Below are 13,716 nucleotides of genomic sequence, written 5' to 3'. Positions count from 1 at the left end.
ATGATTGTTCGTGTGGGACATGTTCAGTAAACTCGCATAGGACTTGCTTCTGAATAAACATAAGATCAGGGTAATATTCATACTTGGTCATCCATGGTTAGAACTGATAAAACTCCTTCATGATTTCTGTGCTGTGAAATACATAGGCAAATCACAATCTGAAAAGCATACTGTTTTCTGATTCTATATTGATTTTTATTTTATTTTTAAGGCTTATTGCTTAAATTTCAGATGAAACACAGTTGTGAAAGCAGATGTGATCGTTGATAATAATGATAATAATAATCCGAAATTTGGTGACTCAGCTGAATGTTCTCATTATGCTGTCCAATAAACACTGGTCACATGGAAGCGTAGCAGAAAGATCTTGAGGTAGTTTTTCTTTCAAATACCAAAGCATGGCAAAATTAAGTCAGAAAAGAATAATCTTCAGAATTGGTCTGCCATAAAGAAATTAGTTTTATTCCTGTATAATTTTAATAGATCTGTTCTCACTGCATGACGCATCCTCTATCATGTACGTATTGGGGCCTGTTTGGCGTTGCAAAGTCTTGTGGCGCCATAAAATCAAACCAATGTATTTGGCATAGGCTTTCATGGGCTCTCTCTTTGTCAGATACATGAAGTGTGTTTGTCAGATGTTTATACACATCTCAAGGGCAGAGTGTGTGTGTGCAGGCATTCGTGGAAATGAAAATGACAAAGCTACAGGCAAGTGATCTTTCACACTACAGTTTGCCCTCCATATCCACGGACTTGAGACTCAGTGGTTTCGATTATTCATGAGGTCAAAACCGCTAATGTGGGCATTCCTCCTCCCTTTTCCTGCCTGATCAATCCTTGGGCAAACTAGGGAGAGATTGGGGAGGCAAAGGCAAGAGAGGCGCCTTGGCCTCTCTGAGACCCTTCTCCTCCCAGATCCTCTCCCTGGGCAACCCCAGCAAATATGGAGTGAGGACTATAATTTATATCGTCATTGAGAATCATCCTAGTTTAGATAAGCAGATTATCCTATATGTGGTGATGAATAATCTTTCACCAAAACAAGTGTAAAAGAGAGAAAGTTTAAGCTTTCAGCAAGGCCAAAGTGAATAGAAATGGGAAAAAATTACTAACGGAGAACATTTTTTCAATCTTGGCCATAAAAAGAACAAAAGTTGAGGAGGATACAACCAAACAACATAGATAAGATTGTTAAGGTATGCAGTCAAATAAGTATCCTTTCACTTTATTCAAGCCACAGGAGATAGAATTGATCTTTCTGATGAATTCTTGTTCAGCTGTTTCCCTTTGAACGCTGTTTTTGTTTTTCTTCTTTTCGAGGATGGCAAGTGTTTGATGTGCAATTAATTCTCTTTATATTGTTTTAATTCATCACATGCAATTAGTGCTAACAGCAAACTTTATAAGAAATTTTAAACCTTGGAAAATGTTGCTTATATATGGTTTTGTTACAAAAATGTTTTAGATACCATGTTTGAAGGGTACTTTTTCCAGTGTTCATAACACATGGTGACATTTTTGTCTGTTTTAGTATCTACTGTATTTTTTATTTGACCAACAGTAGCTAGAACGTCTGGCAAGCATATAAAAAGATCAAAGAATTAGTTTACATCACTTTAATCTGATGTAAGGTACATATGCTGTTCCTGCGTGTGCTTTTATTTATTAGTTACATTTGTATCATGTCTTTATATAATTTGCTGAAGGTGTTGTACGTGGCTCTCCTCCTTCACTTTCACAACAACCCTAGAGAGGGAGTGACTGACCCAAGGTCATCTACTAAGTTTCACAGCTCAGTAAGGACTTGAATCTGGATCTCCCATGCCCCAGTCCAACAGTCTGACCACAGCACTAGATTGTGTAGTACACTGCAGAATACTTTTTACCTTTTGTTCCCTCAGCTGGAATATTGGAAATTGCTGGGCAGAAGAGAGAGGTAGAAATACTAGGCTGAAGTTATAGTTTGGCTGACCCGTCATTTTGCTTCAGTCCAAGGCTGCTAAAACGCCTGCCTGTGGCAAGCTGGTGAATAGTTTGGGTTTAAAATATTCTTTTGATGCACATGATGGTTTCTTCTAATGTTTCATAGTTGTGATAAATTCTGGAAGACTAGCCATATGATGTGGTGACATCTTTGTGGTATAAAGTATTGAGGTCTGAATCGCCCTTCATTGTTTGCATGACTTGTGCCATCTTTTGGAAGGAAATAGATTTGAACCATCCCATGGACACAGCTCTTTGCACACTGTGTTTCTGATAAAGTAGTCCTTTCAGGAAGAGGAAGGAGGAAAGAAAGTAATGGAGAACTTGCTTGAGGATGTTTGACCAAATTTAATGGACTGCTTAAGTGCCTCTGTAGGATATACAACTATGGACTTCCCTGTATGTCACTTTTTTCATCTTTTTTTGATGAACAAGTAAGCAATGTTTTTGCTAGAGTTTGCTTGAGCAACAGTCAAACTGGCAACAGATGGCAAAGCTCATCACCACCTTTCAGTATCTTTAGTAGTGTGATTTGTCATACTGTTGTGTTTTTGTTTTGTTTTTTTACAGATTTGCCTGGGCAGATGGGGTGGCTTCTTTTATTGCAAAATGTTAAACAATACTTTTAACCCAATCTTTTTGAGAAGTACTCTAGGCTTTGCTAATTATATCTCCTGAACTTCTCTATTGTTTTGCAGATCTTAATTGCTGAAGCTTAAAGAACATTCCAGTGATGGAGGAGCAACAGCAGGAGGTAAATCTGGTGTGACATTGATCCATTCAAGGCTGGCCTCATGGTTCCTAATCTTGACACCCTGCCATTTTCATCTTATCCTTCAGTCTCCTTTTAGAATCCCTTTTTGGATTTGGGTCCTAGGCATCCAGGTGACCTCAGTCTTGGACAAGTTTGAGTCAGAACTAACCAATTAACAAGCAGATGAACTTAGTTTATTATATCCTGTAGAATAGCTGATGAGTTAACAATTTCAGGCTCTTAGTTTCAGGGGTTATTCAGATGTCATTTTTTGTAGTGCAATGATTCGAATAAGCCAACTCATGCACTCTGGGTTTGTTATCCACACTATTTTTTCCACCTGAACAGCATCTCTTTGCATCTCTTCATGTTCTGTTGCTCAGACGTGCTTGCCAGCCCTGTGCCTCCCCCTCAAGGGTGCTGGCGACCACTGTGAGAAACTGCCCCCAGCCAGATGTCTGAAGGCAGCAGCGGCGGCAACATTGCCTACTGTTCCCTGGAGCCTCTGGCTGCCAAGAGACAATGGGATCCTCCTCTCCCCTTATCAGAGGAGAAAGATGCAGCCAGACATGCAGGGTTCAATCCCAGGTCTATTCACATAGTTACACTGTTGATGATGTGAATATCTTGGAAAACCGGGGGGGGGGGGGGGGCCCCGGGGTAAAATTTCCCCGGGGAAAGGGGGGGGGGGGGGTGTTGGCAGTGCTCTCCCCCCTTAAAAAGAAAACCCTGAAAAACATTCTGGTGCATTCGGGATGGAGGTGAACAACAAAGATTCATCCCAGATTATTTTCACTGACTGAATAACCCCTTAGACACAAAACAATGTTCAAACTGAGTTATTTTTTTTAAATATATATATTATTGCTTTTACAAAAATAAAATTGTAATAGCTGCTTACATTGCATATATTCCCATTGCTCTTATTACATTATACAATTTTCTTCTTTAACTTCCATTCTGTTCTTTCTTCTATAAAACTTCTTCCCCGTACTCTATAATCCCCTCTACTACATTCTTTTTTTTTTATTGTCTTATATACCAAGTCCCAAATTTCAAGTGATGCTCTAATTTTTCAGTATTTGTTCCATTGGATACAATATGAAATTGCGTGAAAGATCTGCTAATTTCCATTTTTTTGCTATGGTTAGCCTAGCCACATAAGTAGAGTAGTACTCACCAATGTTTGTTCTCACCTTATTTTCTTAAGGTGGAGGTCATATTAAGCAGATAGAGCTCTGGGTCCATCGGAAAGTGTATCTTAAATATTTTTTGAATTGCCATATGGACCTTAGCCCAGTATTTTTTTTATTTTTGTACATGACCACCACGTATGGTATAACAAATCAATTTCTTAATGACATCTCCAACATTTATTAAGTCTTGAAAGAATGTGAACCTACTGGGTTTTTCCCATGCATGCTCCCATTTGTCTAATGGAATTATAGTACATGGCCCATATCCTGTCCCCACTTTATCATATAGTGTTTGATAGTATGTTGCTCCATTTCTCTGATCTTTAATATTTTATAGATTTTTTGTATCTTTTTTAAAAGCTGCTTCCCACAAAGCTTTGTTCAACTCATTTTGGATTTTTTTTCCAGTCCCCATATTTCTCATACCCTCTTGAAATTTCCTCTTAATTTGTAGGTAGTTAAACCATTGTATATTTATATTTTCTTTATTCATTTATTCTTTGGATTTTATTTCAATATTTCCTTGATTATCTTTATTAGATGTTTATACATTATCCATATTTGTTTTTGTTCTCATCTTCTGAAAAATGCCTCTTCTGTAGATATCCATGAGGGTGTTTTTACATAGAATATTTCTTTACCTGCATCCATATCTTCAATAATGCTTTTCTGATTGTATGGTTATTAAAATATCTGACAGTGACTTTGTTGTATTATATATACGCATGCCACCCGTATCTTAAATTTGGTCCTTCTAGATTCAATAAATTCTTGTTGTTTAACTTCATCCATTCCTGTATCCACACTAGACCACAGGGCCAAAAATATGGTTTTAAATCCGGTAGGGCACATCCTCCTCTCTCTTTACTTTCTTTTAATGTTCCCCATTTTATTCTTGTTTTTTACTCTCCAGATAAATTTTTTAATTCCTTGTTCCATTCTGAAAATATTTTTTCATTTTTTATAATTGGTAAGTTAAGAAGCAGAAACATAATTTTTGGGAGAACATTCTTTTTTATTACAGAGATTCTCGCCATTCTGTTTATTCCATCTTTGTTAGTTTCTTTCCATGTTTCTTCATAATTATTCTCATAAAGATTGATATTTTTGTTTGTTAACTGAATACCTAAATAACTAAAATAAAATCCCTATCTTACATCCAGATTTGCTTGTTAGCTTTTCTTCTTCTTTTGACATATTTTTGGTTAATAGCCATGTTTTTTCTTTATTTAATTTAAACCCTGAATATTTTCCAAAACTTTTCATCTCTTCTAGTAATTGGTCTGTTCCTTTTAATGAATCCTCTAATATCATTACCATGTCACCCACAAAAGCTCTTAATTTGTCTAGCCAGCCCGCCACTCCCTCTCCAAAACAAACTCAAACTGAAATTACTCCTCTGAGCCTTTCTTCAAATAATATCACGGTCCCTATTTTTTCTCTGTCTGTTTCTTTCAAGGAGCCTCCAGCTGTTGAGAGTGTTCTTGTAAGTTTGTAAAGTTGAAAGTTCTGTTTTAAATTCTTTCTTATACATTAAAACAAAGTTGTTGGCAAAGCCAGTACCTCTAAGGGCTACCAAAACACCACAGCAGCTGCTCTTCACCTTTCTCGTGCTTCCTCCTTCATCCTTTCTTGATTTGGGAGGTTTGGGGAAACCAACCAAGAAGCCCCTGACAAGCCCCTGCTTCTCCTACACCTTTTCTGGTGTGGGTGACCTGCACATCCCAGTGTAGTTGCTGGTTTTCAGTGAATGAAATGGTCAGCCAAGACAGGCTTTTGCCCCATGCCGCCAGTCATCTCGCCATGTTAACCATAACTACATTTTGGTGCTTCCTAGAGGGGTGTCTGTGCATCTTTTAGGTTCTCCCAGGGTGGACTAATCTCTCGTTTTTTGCCACCCTCCTCAGAGAAGGAGATTATTCGTTTTTTGATAAAAGTAAATACTGTAACTCTTGCCGTACACTCTTTTTGGCATGTATACATTTTCATCATTTGATGAGAGCTTTCTGGGTGAGAATTCTAAATACCACTCCCAAAGTTGCAAATCCCATAAAACCTTCAGACAGTATTATAGCAACTGCAATAGATAACAGCATTACAATTGAGCAGTGTGGCAGGATCCTGAGTAAAACAACAGGACCAGCAAACCAAACACCTAAACACATTATTACCTCACTCCATGAGCTGCCACTAGATACCAGCACCATTTGCTGAACCAGCTAGTAGTCTTTGATCTTATTCCATATTGGTCTGCTTGAACTACAGAGGTCGAAGGTGGAGCTTTTCATTCTGCAAGTGCTGAACTGCATCTTGGTCATCATTTTCTCCTACCCACCCCCAACCTTTTTGTGTTTTCAGACTTTAAGCCTGAGCATGCAGATTGTCTTGGCTTGTTTTTATCTATACGTAAGCTTTTCTGAAAAATACCTGATGCTTTGAAAGTCTTTCCAGCTGAAAAGCAGGGTAATACATGCTTTAAGTGATGGTGGACAACTGCATGGATCTGAGGACCAATATCCAGCTCGTGGGAATCTCCAGGGTTGCCCAGATTGTTAAGGACACTTCCAGTTTTGAGAAATGAGTTTAAATCTGAAACGGGTGTGTGCAGCCTATTTAAAAGGTGACTAGCTACCCCCAGTGACTGCCAGGATAGGAACATTACACTTTTATTTGTCCTGAAAAAGGGTGTCCAAGAGAAGCAGAAGGGCCAAGGTCACAAAAGCAGCTTTAGGGGCTGCATGTGTTTATATTTTCCCTGCCCCCAATATATATAAGTGCCCAAGAGTTACCACTACTGCCACTGTTTTCCGGTCCAGGAATTCCAAAAGCAGAGAAGATACAGGGAGTTAGTGTTTCTTCTAGGTTTTCCTAGAATGGACTAAGCTGTCACCTTTCACTACACAATTTAAAGAAAGGGGCAGTTCCCTTTTTTTTTTTATAAGAGTTAAGATATAGTACTTATCTGTGGATAAGTTAACCCAGGTTTTTGTGGTCAATTTTTTCACTAAAATTTCTAAACTTATACATGAGTATATACGGTACCTATAAATTACAGTTCAATGTTCATAATCTTATGTGATATACCTATGAATTGGTTGAGGGCAGATGGAGAGGGTAGTGTCTACTTTCTACCCAGCAAGATTTCAAGAGACAAATGAGGATTCAACAAATCCCGCGGTTATAGCTGGAAGTGCTGATGTCTTGAGATCACAGGCCAGGCCATTCTAAAGAAAGAAAATTATTGCAGTAGCACCTAAGAATAACTTTGCCTTTTAGTACTGTTATGGAACGTTTGTTATAGAAGTGAGTTCATATGCCAGCTACTGTGAAAAAAGAATGAAAAACTTTGATCAACGTCTACCTATTCACCCTTTCCCTTCTTTTTTATTCAAACCAGGCTGCTGCAGAACCAGCACCTTCGCCTGATGCACAAGGAGATGACCCAAAAGACGATTCAGACATTACACCAAATATTTGTATGTTATAGTCAGTAGCACCTTTTTATTTCACATGTTCACCTTATTTTGAAACAGTTAATGACTATTATTAAAACTAGGGATTGAGAAGGAAAGCTGGGTCTGGTCTACATGCGCAGTAGCTTGAAATGGTGAACCTTAGGTAGTCCGATGGACTGTATCACTTTGGATTTTAAGTCTGTTTAGAGTAGCAGTGGTTATGTTCTGAATGCAGGTAGAAAGCTAGTACATCACATTGGGAACTCTTTTTTTATATTTGTAGATCTTATTCATTTGTTCTTACAGCAAGGTGACCACAGACTACTGCTGTGTTCTGCTGACTGTGTAGATTGGATTGGGACCCTTCAGATATTGTAGGATTGCAACTTCCAGCAGTCCTACCCAGTGGTGACGGATGAAGACACTTGCAGTCCAACAGTGTCTGCAAGTGCAGTTATCTACAACATGATACTCTCTTTAAGCTTTTGACTACAGGTCCCTTTAACTCCAGCTAGTCGCTCAAAACATGAGTAAGGCTGCATCCACACTGCAGAAATAATCCAGGTTGACAGCACTTTAACTGTCATGGCTCAATGCTATGGAATTCTGGGAACTGCAGTTTTGTGAGACATTTAGCTTTTTCTCTTAGAGAGCTGCCACAACAAACTATAATTTACAGAATTCTATAGCATTGAGTCATGGCAGTTAAACTGACGTCTACCTGGATTATTTCTGTAGTGCAGATTCAGCCTAAAATACAAAATTGAATGAGGCTGGCAGTAAGGAAGGAATAGCAAAGAATACAGCTGTTCAAAATAGTTATGAGGAAGTAAGGCCCATTGAACACAGCAATAGACTTATCTTAAATAAGGATGCCAAGGATGTTAATCTGTAATCAAAGTTAATCTGTCATCAGTGTTAGTGTTCCATAATGCTTTACTTTCTTAGCTTTATGTTTCTGTAAGCTATGGCAGTGCCAAAAGGGGAATTGTTTTACAAAATTGTCTTTGCAAAGTGCAGCTCCACAGAGAGAGAAGGAAGAGGGTGATAAACATGATAACAATTCTGAGCTGGTTCAAAAGCAAGCATTGTCTTCCCTTTGGTTCAGTGATATTGTGAGATAGTTAAATCTGATGGGCTATGTGTCATCAATACTCAACCTCTGTGATTAACTGTTTGGCTGGAATTCCCATGTTAATAAGCTCTTCTTTTACTTTGTTTTTTAAATAGTGAAGCTGCACTTCTGGGAGAAATGCAAGCAAATGGGTGGTGAACAGGGCACAAAAAGACACAAGATAGGAATCTCATGGCATATTTCTCAAACATACCCACCATCAAACCCATCTGTGTCCTTAAAATGTTCATTGAGGGAAAGAAATCAGCTTCTTTGTAATACAGATATTCTAGCCTGTTCATATTCACTTCACTGGGCTTTTACAGAATGTTGAATAATATCTTAAAGTAATATTTTTCTGTTTAAATCTATGAAGCTGATGCAGATGCTTTAAAGATACTTTTGGAGATGAAGATGAAGAAGAGACAGAAGAAGCCCAGCCTTCCAAGCACTGTGACAGAACTTGCCACGGAAGAGGGCTCCAAAGTCTATGTTGTTGGCACTGCCCACTTCAGTGACAGCAGCAAAAGAGATGTAGTAAAGGTAAATTTAAACCTGTAGTACATTTCTTCTGTGAAAACCATTATTATTTAGTGTTTAAAAGAAAGCTGTTATAATGTAGTTAAGGTTGAGAGTATAGTTTATACGAAACCAATTTACCATGCAGCCTTTCTGGTGTATACCGTGTTCTGTGATAGGTATTTCATTCACCCTGATCTCATTCTGTGAGTATATCTTCATCCTATACATGTTCTAAATATGTATGTGTGTGAACACATATAGGGGAGTGTTATGGATTCACCCCACCCTTGAGATCTGATATGGGAATTACAGAATTTAGAAGAGGCAAATGGGATATGTATTCTGTATTTTTAACTCTCTTTGCAGACAGATATAGAATGACTAGAAGTGTGGGTAGAATTTCAACAACCTCTTATACTTACTTTTAGAAGAATCGATAGTGCATTGCTTTTCAATCTTGCTGGTAATCCTGTGACTGAATCTTTTTCAGACAATACAAGAGGTACAGCCTGATGTAGTCGTGGTTGAACTGTGCCAGTATAGAGTTTCTATGTTAAAAATGGATGAAAGAACGTTACTAAAAGAAGCCAAAGAAATCAATCTGGAGAAACTTCAGCAGGCTATAAAGCAGGTATGAGTTCAGCAGTGACAAAACCTGAACCCCTTGTGTGTATGAGGCAATTCATCACAAACAGTCTGAAATATTTTCCACAGTTTTTATAATCTGCCCCAATTGAGGCTTGTGTGACTACACAATATAGCTCTTCAGATGAGCCTTCATGTTCATATTCGGGGATCCCTTGAGTAGGGTTTCTGTAGAAAGTACAGTACGCCCTTACTTTTTATGTGTGATCTGTTCCAGACTTCCCCGCTAAAGCAAATTCCATCTATGCTCGAGCCCCATTTAAATGAATGGGGTTTGTGCACGCGGTGGTGCGACAGAAGTGCGCGCACGCCATGGGTGCACGCCCATTTGTTCCCTGAGGGACACACTGCCTCTTCTCTCCGCGCAGCTTTCAGCATATGGTTCTTTTGCTTTTATATCTAGACCCCCTCCTTTTCGTCCAGATTTACTATGGGGAGAACCATACGGCGCATAAGATCCACACTGGGATTGTGGTGCCACCATTCACCCCAGGATCACACAGCCATATGCACCTAGCCTTAATTCAGGCCGCCACTGCGGTTCTGAACCAGGCCCCAAAAGGAGCTATAATTTACTGCTCCTTTTTGGGCTGGTTCTCTGGGAAAGAGCTGTTCACGGGTTGGCTTCCAGCCACGTTCAGGGTGTGCATCATCTGAATGTCACTGATCTCTATTATGTCTCTGGTCTTCTCTATTGTTCTTAGAGAGGCAAGGCCGAGAGAGACAGAGACAGGAAGTTCATGATACTCACCACTTGCAGAATAATATTGATCAGGTTACATTTCCATTTTTACATACTATTTTATCATGTTCATAGCTGATCTGCTTCATGACATACACAGGAAGCACTCCTGGACACCTCTTGTCTATGGCTCTAGATTAAGGCACTTGAATAATTTTTGCCCAAACCAAAGCCAATATTGAATTCAAGCTGGATTTTGCACTGAGGTTTCCACTTATGTTGAGTTCAGTTAATCTAAAACAGGCATGTAAATTAACAAGATGTGACTAAATGGTATCTGCTGTGCTTGGTTTTTTCCTTTCTCTTTTAAACAGAGGGAGCAAGAGAGCCATTAGAAGGAGAGAGTGGTCTTGTTTTCTCTCCTACCTTGTGTTCTATAACCATTCTATTCAAAAGAGAGTAACTGTTCACTGTTCATATAAGTGCCCAGTGCTTTTACCTCAAACTCATTTTTCACAGTTAAGGACCACAGTAGTGGGCCTAGGGTGTGAAATAGGCATGTACTTATCAGATTCCCAAGACTGCTCAAGAGCCCTATGCCATTTTGGCTCTGGCTGATGTAGTTTGGATAAAATCCCTGCTTATCACCCAATGTATGTTGCAGGTTAAAAGGATCCACTTAAGACTGTTGTTATTATTAAGACTGTTGGATGTGAGGGCTATCTGGCTGCGACATCGGTCACCCCATTGATGGCCAGGGTTGATTTGGCTCATCTGGCTGGCTAGGCAGGTGTCCCCTTCCTCCCTCACCGCTCCATGTGCGTCCCTCCCGAAGCTACACACTCAGTGAAAGAGGACAACCATCCCACATAGAAGGAGTGTAGCGTTCTTCAGTCAAGGGTATACGATAGCTGCGCTCCCCTGCTAGAACCTCCAAACAAGCTCAAGGTGCAAGTAATATTTTTGAAGGACTAAAACGGATGGTCTAAAGACTTTTTGATGAGAACAGATACACCTGTGCCAAGTTATACAAAGGCAGAAAATGATGATTGTAGGATAAAATGAAACAGCAAAGCTTATGTACTCATAAAGAATCATTTAGGAATTTCAGTGAGTCAGCATTAGCAGAATGACTGACTGCATATTACCTAATGCCCAGAAGTATTAGATATAAATTAGGAACAGGAAAATGACTTCACTGAATGATCTGCCTTGGGCCTTATTTCATTTTGGATGGTGGTATGAAAAAGTTAAGTCCCTTTCGTAAGTTTCCAGAGGGTATCAAGTTAGTCGTTACCAGCAAATGTGCACACTAGAGAGATAAAAGAGTGGAGAATGTGATGGGAATAATAGTATCTGAAGACTCATTGTTGATCATTTGATAAACAGATAAATTTGGATGTTAGACAAGACAAACGTGGCTCTTCTTGACAAAACTATGCAACTAGGATGGTCTCTTCCAACTCTATGATTCTATTCTCTCTGAACCCCCTCTTTGAATTGATCCTTGGCCTATGAATGGGAAGAATTTACATACTTTCAACCTAGCAGCTATACTGCAATAGAGCAATGAAGGCCTGCTTAACAAAGGGGGTGTACCTACTGGCCATTAAGGCCGGCCAGGGGACGGAGCATCCACACGACGCACGGCCCGATTCTACACCCAGGCTGGCGTGATGCCATGTGCCGCACCACATGGTGCGTGATGTCACAGCCTCCTCTGGCATTGCATCTACATGACACAGGGCCAAAGGAACGCTAAAAAGCTGCGGCGCCAGCAGCTATGGCGCCCTTTCCAGGTTGCAAAAAGGCAAGATCAGGGCCACAGCATGTAGTTGCTGCTGCAGGCTGCCCCTTGGGGCAGTCTGTACAGCCCCTTTCCAAAAGGATGTGGGACACTGTTTGCTATATTAAGTACTCACTGAAATCAGGATAAGAAAACTTTGCATGAACCAAGCTGCCTAGCTCTGGATGGGGGAATCTTTTAATTTAATTTAATTTCTTTGAAAGGCTCTGTGTTTGTTGATTAGCCCTTAGGCCATTTCAAAATATCACGAAATAACACTAATACAAGTAAAACACACTATAAAATCCTATAGAAATTCTAAAGCAATTAGAAAAGAGCTAAAATGTAATAACACAGAATCTAAAATGTATATAGAGTACTGTATGGATGTCATATAAATGTAAAACAATATAAGTACATTAGAAGTACAGTACCTAAAAATGAGACATAGTTATAAAACTGATCATAAAAATCTATACCACAGGTTCAAGATACAAAAATGGGTAAAAAATAAAATAAAACCAAATGTACAACATTAAGATGATAATACATAAAGTAATAAAATTGAACATGAAGCATCACACATCAGAATTCTTCATCACTTCTGCAATTTATCCCTTTGAAAGGCTAAATTCCTTCAGGGTAAATTGTTAGGGTAGCCTAAATACCCTAAAGGCACCAGATCCCATACAATGTTGGAAGCTAAGTTGGGTCAGCCCTTATTAGTACTTGGATGAGAGACTACCACAAGCTGTAGGCTAAATTTCAGAGGAAAGAACTGGCAAAACCAGCTCTGAGTATTCCATGCCTAAGAAAACCCTATGAAATCAATAAATTGACAGGCAACTTGAAGACACATGCACACATAATCTTTTGAGGGGATGACATGTGGCAGTGGTTGGGGCTCTCGTGGGCAGGGGCAGAATAAAAAAATGAAGCCCAGGCCTTTTCACTTTCTGGTGTCTTGTTTTTTCTCCCTGTCAGTCTCTCGTCTCTCCCTCTCCTTACCTCCTCACCTCACAGGTTGTTGAAGAAGGAACAGTTTGTTCTTGCATAGTAATGAACTGATCATTTGCACTGAACTTTTCAGACTAGATTGAGTGCCTTATGAGATTAGGCCAAAGGCTGTGTTCCCAGCACTTCCTAAACTAGCTAGTCAGCCTGGTTCTGTGGTCCATGTTATCCCATCCATCATTGCAAGTGACTATTGGGGAAACTCTGTGAAGTGACTACTGCCAATTTATGCCATTATCTCCATGTATTACCGTAGTACACTGGTACCCCGGGTTACGAAATTAATTCGTTCCGCCGCCGCTTTCGTAACCCGGGATACTTCGTAAGCCGAACAGCCCATAGGCGCTAATGGGGAAAAAGCCGCGGCTGCGCCGCGGCTCCATTTAAAACAGCGCCGGGGTTTTTTCGTAACCTGAAAAAACCTTCGTAAGCCGAAACAATAAATCCCTAGGGGATTTTTTCGTATCCCGAAAATTTCGTAACCTGGGTATTTCGTAACCCGGGGGACCAGTGTATCTCCAGGCAGATCATATGATGCATTGTTCAGTTTTGTTTTGTTTTT

General features: G+C 39.6%; 1 protein-coding gene across 1 annotated transcript in view; it reads left to right on the top strand.

Moving 5' to 3' along the window:
- The window catches only part of TRABD (TraB domain containing), a 40,769-nt gene that overhangs the window by 13,675 nt on the left and 13,378 nt on the right, over positions 1–13,716 (top strand). The window contains exons 2-5 of the mRNA XM_042469549.1: positions 2,685–2,740; positions 7,334–7,412; positions 8,882–9,048; positions 9,518–9,658. Of these exons, the coding sequence (XP_042325483.1) occupies positions 2,720–2,740; positions 7,334–7,412; positions 8,882–9,048; positions 9,518–9,658 (408 nt within the window). The 5' untranslated portion in view covers positions 2,685–2,719. The remainder of the gene's footprint in view (positions 1–2,684; positions 2,741–7,333; positions 7,413–8,881; positions 9,049–9,517; positions 9,659–13,716) is intronic.

Source organism: Sceloporus undulatus, chromosome 5 (assembly GCF_019175285.1).
Source record: "Sceloporus undulatus isolate JIND9_A2432 ecotype Alabama chromosome 5, SceUnd_v1.1, whole genome shotgun sequence".
Taxonomy (NCBI): domain Eukaryota; kingdom Metazoa; phylum Chordata; class Lepidosauria; order Squamata; family Phrynosomatidae; genus Sceloporus; species Sceloporus undulatus.
The sequence above is the reverse complement of the archived record's forward strand: the minus strand, read 5'-3'. Positions and strand labels throughout refer to the sequence as shown.